Source organism: Leucopleurus acutus (genome assembly GCF_964270905.1).
Source record: "Leucopleurus acutus genome assembly, chromosome: 8".
Taxonomy (NCBI): Eukaryota; Metazoa; Chordata; class Mammalia; order Artiodactyla; family Delphinidae; genus Leucopleurus; species Leucopleurus acutus.
The window spans coordinates 94282639-94291820 of NC_139151.1; the positions used below are offsets into that span (position 1 = coordinate 94282639).

The window sequence follows — 9182 nt, forward strand, 5'->3', positions numbered from 1 at the left end:
TTAAATGCCGATAGAGCTTAATGGGTAAAAACTTGGGTTCCGGAATCAGAAGAGCCTGGGTCCAAACCCCAGCTCTTCACATGTTGGCTGTGAGTCCTTGGGCAAGTTAATTAACCTCTCTGGGCCTCGTTTTTTGCACCTCCATAATGAGGGAACGAGGTCAGTACCTGGGCCATAGGTCTGCTCAGAGGATTCAAGTGAAATACTGCATTAAAAGTCCTTAGCATGGCGCTGGTAATAATAAGCATTAGATCAAAGTTAGCTGCAGCTGCTGTGATTACTGACAGGCAAGCTCTGCAAATTGTAGAGCTCCGTGTGCGTGATATCAAAGAAGTATTGATGCTTCGCTAAGAGTTTTATGGAAAGGGAGGGGGCAGAGAGCAGTTCCAGAGGGTGGGGCTGCCTGGGGGTGGGGCTGGTCTCGCAGGGTTGGTGAAGGGAGTGGGGCGGGGAGCCAGGACCACAGCAGCTCGAAGGTCGGTCTGGAGGATGTGGGTTCTCTGAGCGCTGCATTCGTGAGGAGCTGGCGGAAGCCCTGTTCACGGGCTTCTGAGCCAGGCTCTGTAAGCGCCCCCCTGGAGGCACCTGTCCCATCTCCCCAATTCTTCTTTCTCAGCAGCAGAGGACCAGGTGCGGGGCTGTCCCTTCGGGGCCCCTACCCCTCTCGGGCACCTTGCCCCAGGGTTCTGCAGGGACAGCAGGTGACCATGACCAGCCTGTCCCTGCTGGGGCACCCGGGGAGGCCCCTGGGCAAAGTCGGCAGGTGGGGCCCGGCCTCTGGGCCGAGGGAAGCGTGTCCGCAGCTCTTAGGCTGGTTTCGGGTTTGCCTCCCTTGCACAGCTGACTTGCTCCTGAAAAGCTGCCGTGGTGAGATCCTCTATTCAGAGCCCCAGTAAGAGGCCTTGGGGGCTGAAGCCCTTTGATCTCTGCGCCCCGAGCCTGCCTTCACTGTAAATGACTGTTTTCTCTGGGGGGGTAGTGAAAAGCAGGTGCTTCTCTCTTCCTCCATGGGGGGCCCTGGAGTCCCAGCACAGGCAGGATGCAAACTTTGTGGGGCCCTGGTGTGGGGCAGGTGGCGGGGTTACACACGCGTCCCTTATCCGTGCTCGCCACACACTTACTCTGGCCAGGCTGGGTCAGACCCAGTCCCTGCCCCCGCAGAGCTGATGTTCCAGTGGGGAAGAGAGACCATAAATCCTGGAAACAGGGGAGCAGGTAATGATGAGACTATGAAGAAAAATATATCATGCTTCCCCTTGTAGGATAAGGAGGGTCTTGGAGGAGACAGAGAAGGGCTGACATTTTCTGGGTGGTCCAGGAAGGCCTTTCTGAGGAGGTGCCATTTGAGTAGAGCTGTAAAGAAAGTGGAAGAGTCAGCTGCATTCATATTTGGGGAAACAGGGTCCTAGGCGGAGGGGACAGCAAGTGCAAAGGCCCTGAGGCAGGAGTATGCCTCGCACAAAGACAGCAAGACCTGTGTATCTGAAATAGAGGGAGGACAATCAGAGGACACGAAGTCTGGAAAGAGCAGGGCCAAATGGCGTAGGGCCTTGTGGGCTGTTGAGAAGACAGTGGTGTGTCTCCAGAGCGTGGTGAGAGGGCCCTGGCTGGTTTTCAGCAGTGACGTGGACAGATTCCCATCTAAAGGGTCATGTGCTGCTGAGTACTGAGGAGATGGTCAGGTGGGAGGGTTTTTTTTTGTTTTTTTGTTTTTTTTGTGTGGTACGCGGGCCTCTCACTGTTGTGGCCTCTCCCGTTGCGGAGCACAGGCTCCAGACACGCAGGCCCAGCGGTCATGGCTCACAGGCCCAGCCGCTCCGCGGCATGTGGGATCTTCCCGGACCGGGGCACGAACCCGTGTCCCCTGCATCGGCAGGCGGACTCTCAGCCACTGCGCTGCCAGGGAAGCCCAGGTGGGAGTTTTTGACCCTGACCACACTGGGCTTAGCGTGGTGACCGGGGGAGAAGGTACCCAGGAAGTACCAGGAAAGTGAAAATTGGTTGGAATGGGTGACGAAACCCTTTTGAGCTGTGAGCGTGTCCCCAGTGTTTGGGGGGAGTGGGGGAGAGGCAGCTTAAGCACATATGACCAGAGGTGGGGTGCGGGTTTCAGGGAATCTGACCTCGGTCCTCACTCTCCCCTCTGCAGCTGAAGCAGGAGATGGGCGGCATCGTGACCAAGCTCATTCAGAACTACACGGATGGTCACGAGGACAGCCTTCAGGAGGCCTGGGACTACGTGCAGGCCCAGGTGAGGGGACGTGGGAGACTGGCCTCTGTGTGTCTGTGTGTCTGTGGCTGGTCGTCTGTGGGCCTGGTGTGCCTGACAGACAGACGATGTTAGCGGTTTGAGTGTCTGTGTATCTGTTGGGGGCAGGGCTCCCGAGCAGCCCCGCTTCCTGCCACCCCCAGCATTTCCTTGGCCAGGGGCCCCGGGCGCTGGAGCCTGTCCAGGGCTGTCCCCAAGTGGCCAGAAGCAGGGGTAGCCCTCCACCCTCTCCTCTGAAGCCGGACTGGGGCGTGCTGACAGCTCCCCCTGGAGGTTAAGAAACCGGGTGCCGTGACAGTCTGCAGAATGTCTTGAGCATTTTGTAACATAAGAGAGTTTGGTGGTTATAGCTAAAAACGGAGAACTTGTCTGGCTAACTAGTTCTCTGGAAAGTTATGTGGTTACCGGGCCAGCTGTTTGCAATCAGCTGGTTAGCAGGTTCAGAATCCTTGTATTTTATCATAAAGGTTAGAAAGCTTAAGTTTTTAAATAATGGTTGTCAGCTGAAATGCACAGCCCCAAGGAATCCCCTTGTTTCCATTTTACTTCTAGTTTAATTGGGAATGAAAGTTAACGTTTATTGAAAACTTCCATATCTATGAAAATGATTCTATGATTTGCTGATATAATAAAGTATGTTGTCAGATTTCTTACTACTGATTAGCCTTAAATTCCTAAAATAAAAATATTTGATCAAAAAAAAAAAAAAGAAACTGGGTGCCAGAGCTGAGATGCTGACGCAGGTCTGAGTGGAGGCTGCCTTTGGGGAGGAGCCGCGGGAACCTTCAGGGGTGAAAGGCATGTTCTATTCAAATCTTGGTCCAGGTGGTGGTTATGCCAATATGGGTGGTAAAGTTCATCAAGCTGAATTTGTACACTTTGGTGTGTGTGTGTGTGTGTGTGTGTTCCACCTCAAAGCAAAAGAGAGAGACTGGCTGGCTGACTGACTGACTAACAGAATGACTGATTGGCTGACTGACTAACAAGCAGACTGACTGACAGAATGACTGACAAACCGGCTGAATGACTAACAGAATGACTGACTGATTGTCTAAATGAATGAATGACCGACTGATGGATGAAACAACTGACGACTGACTGACTGGGTTCCCAGCCTGCCTCGATGATGGACCAATCAGCACACACGCAAAGCGCTCTCAGTGATGGGATCCCAGCTGCCCCGCTTTGGTGGTCCCAGGTGTTGTGTGCCCTTGGCCAGGAGCCGCCCTCTCCATGCTGCAGCTCCCCCTCTGTCACAAGAGGGCCCTGCACACAGCAGGCACTTAGGACCTGCCGGCACTGCCTGCCGGCTGCCTTTGGGGAGACCTGTGGGATGTGAGGGGCAGGGACAGGACAGCACGAGAAAGCCTGACACCAGGAGAGCGTGGAGACTAGAGATGGGTCTCTGTCCCGGCAACATGGGCATGTCCATCATCTGACCTGGGAAGAAGGGAGGGTGACACATTCTAGCCTGCGTGCTTCACAGAGTTTTGGTGACACAGGGGGCCTGTGTCATCTGGAGGGCTCCAGGAGCACAGGGAGACTTTTTTCATGCCCCCTTTGGTTTGATCCGCAGTGGCTGAGACCCTCTGCTAAGATTAGAGGGAGCGGGGTGTCCCAGGGTGAACAAGTGTTACCCTTCAAGGAGCCTGGGGACAGAGGCGGGTCCCTGGGGAGGTGATGAGCACCCCGTCATGGGAGGTGGTGGACTGGCTTGGGGATTCCTGCAGTTTGCAGGGCCTCTAGGTGATTTGATGTCTGTCAGATGCTGCTTGGGATGGTGGTAAGAAAACAGAGGGTGAGTCAGGCTCCCAGGGCTGAAATACAAAACTCAGCTACTTCCTGGCCAGGCCTTCTCTGAGCCTGTTTCCTCATGTATAAAATGGGACTGTTGACCCATGCTTACGTGAGATGAGTTTATAAAGCCCGAGGCACTTATCATGTGGCATGTGGGTGGTGATGTTTAATCATCACGCACAACCACTGAGACACCGGGGGCGGCAGTGCAGGGGCTCCTGGTGAGCGGGGCTTTGCCTGCTGCAGTCGAAGGACCAAGGCGAGCTGCCTCATTTTGCTTGGGTGTGGGAGGGCCTGTGGGTGCCCCTCAGAGGTCTGAGGTGCCAGCCTTTCTTGCTGGAGAGGAGGCAGCCAGGCACCTGCAACATAAAGAATAAATCCTAGACTAGAAACTGCCTGGAGCCGGAGAACGCCTGAGCGAGCCTGGCACGCCCTCTGCTGGCCACCGCGCTGCTGGTCAGGCACTTCCCACCCGAGATAGGAAGGAAGCAGGTGGGGAAGCGACCTCGCGCTGGGCAAGGTGTCACACAGCTCTCCCATGCTAGCCCTTCAGCCTCCCGGGGGCCCTAGCAGAGTGGCTGTCATCACCCCATTCTCCGGTGAGGAAATCGGGGCTCAGAGAAGTGCAGCGGCTTGCCTGTGCACAGGGTAGGGCCAGAAATGGAAAGGACCCTCCCCCCACTCTGCTCTGCCTTCCCGGGCATTTCCCGGCACAGGCTTTGTCCCTGAGGTCCCAGTCCTGTCGGGAATTCAAGCCCACATGTGATCTGAAGCCTCTCGGGGTCCCCTTCATGAGCCCCCAGAAAGACTCTTTGCCTCAGGAGCTAGAGCATTTTCTCCTCTAAAAAGGCAGATGTACCGTGTTTCCCCTTTCACTCTGGCAACCAGGAAGCTCAGAGCCAAACCTCAGCTCCAGCATGTTCTCAGAGCCGAAAAGTGGAACTGGCCTTCCCCGGGCGATTACCGTGCTCTCCAACCTGAGCTGGATGCCTTGCCTGCCTCGTCTCATTTGGTCCTTATAACAGACCGAGTTAGGAACCTTTGTTCCCTCCATTTTGCAGATGGGGAAGTTGAGGTCAGCACTTTGATCAGAGTTGAGTAGCTGGTAGGTGGCAGAAATGGGATTTGAACCCGGTAGCCTGACTCCAGCCCCCAAACCCTTAGCCGTGTGCCGTCTGCCCGCCTCACGTCCCATATACCTTGACCATCTTCTTCCAACTTGACCGTCCCTCCTGCTCTGCTGTATATTTTTGCTGATTTTGTTTCCTCCTGTTTTCATCGTTTATGGTGTATCCTGAGAGCCCCTTTAAATCCCTTGTGGCTCACAAATGCCAAAGTGAAGCGTAAACTCTAATCCCGGTGGATTGGCCGAGACTGGGCTTGGGGGGGAGCTGGAAGGGGCAGATCTGAGCTCCTGTCCAGGAAGACCCCAGCTGAGTGGGCGATGGACTCGAACAGCCTGTCCCCTCCTCTGCCCAGGTGAAGTGCTGCGGCTGGGCCAGCTTCTACAACTGGACAGAAAACGCCGAGCTCATGAACCGCATCAACATCACCTACCCCTGTTCCTGCAAGAACAAGAGCGGGGACAGCAGCATTTCGCCGCAGACGGGCTTCTGTGAGGCCCCCGTTGGCAATGGGACCCAGAGCAGCAACAACCCCGACGAGTGGCCTGTGTACAAGGAGGTGCGTGGACGGCTGTCGGGTAGGGCTGGGCTCGGTGCACAGGGGGTTCAGACCCTCAGTCCCCCTGGCTCGCTCATCTATGTATTCATCAATGTCTCCGTTCAAGGAACACCCAGACCCCTCTCTGCTGGCCCTCCAGGCTGGGGGTGGCCCCTCCTGGGGATTCTGAGTGATGGGGTGAAGTGGCCCATCGTGGGGTGACGTGGCTGTGTTCTCCACTTGTAGGGCTGCATGGAGAAGGTGCAGGCCTGGCTGCAGGAGAACCTGGGCATCATCCTTGGCGTGTGTGTGGGCGTCGCTGTCATCGAGGTCTGGGTCCCATCCCCTCCAACCCTCCCCATGCTGCCCTCCCAGGTCGTCCCTGCTCTGCAGGCCTCCAGTGCGGGGAGGGGCGGGTTGAGGCTCTTCAGCTTCTAGAGGCCCTGCGGCTAGCGTGGCCTGACCGCTGCCCCTCGCCGGCCCCTCTGCCGCCTGAATCACGGGCTGGTCCTGAGGCTCTAGTTGAGGATCAGCTTCATCCAGGTCAAGTCCCGTGTGTTGACCTGGGGCCTCTGGGGACCTGGGCAGCCCAGCCTGACTCTGACTCTCGCCTTCTCCCTCGACAGCTTCTGGGGATGCTCCTCTCCATATCCTTGTGCCGGCACATCCATTCCGAAGACTACAGCAAGGTCCCCAAGTACTGAAGTGGCCGCTGTCCCCACCTCCCTGCCTGTCCCCCAACCTCAGGGCTCCTAGGGGTCTCCCTGGCTCCCCCTCCAGGCCTGCCTCCCACCTCACTGCCAAGACCCCTTGTCCGTCCTGTGCTGGCTGGAAGTGGGGGGCATCCTGGGGCCTGGACCCCTCTCCTTTGCTTTTCTGCCGCCAGCCTTAAGCCCCAGCTCTTCTGTGGCTCCTCCGCTCACTGTCTGCCAGGGTTGTCTTAGCAGCTCCGAGAAAACGCTCCCTGCACAGGTGGGCTGGGTTTCTACCTGCCTTGGGGGCTGTGTATATTGCACGAGAGAAAGTGTATTAAAAACTTGGGGGTGGGGTGGATAAGGCGCCCTGGGCTGTCGGGTGACTGCCCACTGCGTGGGTCAACTTTGTTTCCACTACAATGCTTCTGTCCTCGGTTTTCACATTTTCGTTGAGGTAGCGGCGGGGGGCGAGGGGGGGCTTTACCTGACATGAGGAGAGCACCCCTTCCCCAGCCTGAGCCAGCCCCACCCGGGCAGCTCAGATCAGTCTGGGCCGTGCTGTGGGAGCGGTGCCTAGGTGAGCTGGGCTGGAGCGGGACTGCCTGGGCCAGAGGGTCTGGACTGGCCCTGGGCCGCCTAGGGAATCAGACGGGTGAACCCTCCGGGTGTGGCACAGAGCTGGCCCTGTATTCTCCAGGACCCTGAGCTGTCCAGAGAAGCTAGAGGATGCTTTTTCCTGTCCTCTGTCCCCTGGGGGATGGGTGGGTAAGGCTGTGCCTTGTAGGGGAGTGAGGAGGGGCCCTGTGTACAGTTCTGTAAAACATAGATGACTGATTATTAAAGAAGATTTGTAACAATCTAGCCGGCCATGGTGGGGATGCTGCTTCCCTGGGTTGGGGGAGGACCACAGGGGAGAGGTAATGTTAACAGAGTGGCTGGGGCTGCGGGAGAGCGTTGTGGGCGCCTGACTGCTGTCTCCAGGGCCGGGGGCCCTTTGGGGGCATCTCTGGTCCCCTGTTCAAGCTGGAACCGTGAGAAGTGTGATGCCTGCCTCTTGTCCATTTGCATGGCTGCTGGCGTGGCTGGAGTTTGATTTGTGTGTTCAAACAGGTGTAGATGGTACCCCTAGGTTCCGGCCTCCGAGACCAGGGTACAGGTGCCCCTGGGCTGGCCGCGGGGGTGCATCAGTGAAGCCACAGAATGAACTCCGCCTCTTTCTAGAGCATCTGTTTTTCACAAAGGAAGGAAACATTTTCATATTAAAGAAATGTGATGGAGTAAGATGTGCAGAGTTCAGGAGGTTTTTAAAGACTCAAGATGAGACTTTAAAGGAAGCTCTTACCTTGCACAGGGGTGAGCCCCACACACCCCCTGCCAGCATCACAAAGCCCAGAGGAGCTGTTCAGATGCTCTGCCATCATGGCGGCTTTAGGACATATGAGGAGGAAGTTCCCTGGGGTGGAGGGGGGCGGTGTGGTGGGTAGGGAAGGCTGGGAGAATGGCCCGTCTAGGGTGGCACTTGTTCTGCCATCTCCTCCTCTCCAACTTCTCCGGGACGGGGCCCTGGAGGCAGAGGAAGGGGCCGGTGGGGGACTTGCCTCCCTGAAGTGGGGCGAGAAGGGTAGTGGAGGTGTTTCAGCGGGACCCACCAGGTGGCGCTGTCGCCCCAGCCTTGGAGCTGGTGGAACCCAGAGTTGTCAGGTCACTCCAGGTGCTTCACCAGCTCCAGGCCTGTGGGTCTCTCAGTCGGGTGGGTTGGTTACAGTGCAGAGTCCAGGGCTCAGCAGATCTGGGCTGGGGAGAGGGAAACTGCATCTTTAGCAGCCCTCCAAGGTAATTCCTGAATCAAGTTGCTTTAGTTTCTCAGGCTCTGAAAAGATGTTAGCTACAGATGCTCCGCAAAGAGAGACGGGCTGGAGGGCGGACCTGGGAAAGAGCCCTCGTCTGTACAGGAAGGAGGGAGGGGTGCACCTCAGAGACAGTCTAATTCTTGATCTGAATCCAGTTAACTTCTTGCAAGAGGCTTTCTGCCGCTAAAATCCAGGGCAAACCCGCTTTCGGGCCTGTGGGAGGTGCCGGGCACAGCCCTGGGCTGAAAAAACCTTCAACTCCAAAGGGCTGTTCGCCGCAGTCAGGGACTCTCCCTGGAGCTCTTCCCAAGCTCAGAGGGCTGAGGGCTCTGAGTGAAGCTGTCCCAGCTTATTTTGTGTATAATCTGCCTCATTCCACAAAGGAAGTGCATCTAATAAAACATAAAAACTTAGAGAAAAGTAAAGTTATGAGGAAGTATAGACTTGGGTGAAATAAACACACGTTTATTTGATTTGCCCAACCTGCTGATGGCAAATGCACAGTGAGGGGCTGCAGGAGGAGGGCGCTGAGGAGCCCGGGGCCCTGTAGGCAGTGGCGGGAGAGTCTAGGTGGCCACAGGGCAGCGCTTCCCTGCCCTTCAGTGACGCCTGCGGATGGGGCCCCTAGTGGGACACCTGGAAAGGTAGGTGTGAGGGTGTTGGGTGTTGCAGACAGGGGTCTCTGCCCGGGCGCTTTCTCAGGATCCATCAGGACCCAGGAGTTGGGGACGACACCAGGCTGGGGCTAGTAATCAGTTGAGCACAAGGAAACCTCGGGCCCCTTTCTTCCCCGTGCACAACTGTCCTCCACCCTCCTCATCCTGGGTGGAAGAATGGGAGCGCCAGGATGGTCCAGGAAGCCCAGAGCCCCTTCCCCAAAGAGCAGCAGCAGACGTTAGCTGAGAACAC

At 56.8% G+C, this 9182-nt stretch overlaps 1 protein-coding gene across 2 annotated transcripts in view; it reads left to right on the forward strand.

Moving 5' to 3' along the window:
- CD82 (CD82 molecule) overlaps window positions 1-7271 on the forward strand; it is a 49735-nt gene extending 42464 nt beyond the window's left edge. For both annotated transcript variants that reach the window (XM_082844364.1, XM_082844363.1), the window contains exons 6-9: window positions 2150-2251; window positions 5546-5749; window positions 5975-6058; window positions 6355-7271. In XM_082844364.1, the coding sequence (XP_082700490.1) occupies window positions 2150-2251; window positions 5546-5749; window positions 5975-6058; window positions 6355-6432 (468 nt within the window). In that variant the 3' untranslated portion in view covers window positions 6433-7271. The remainder of the gene's footprint in view (window positions 1-2149; window positions 2252-5545; window positions 5750-5974; window positions 6059-6354) is intronic.
- Window positions 7272-9182: the final 1911 nt, after the last annotated feature.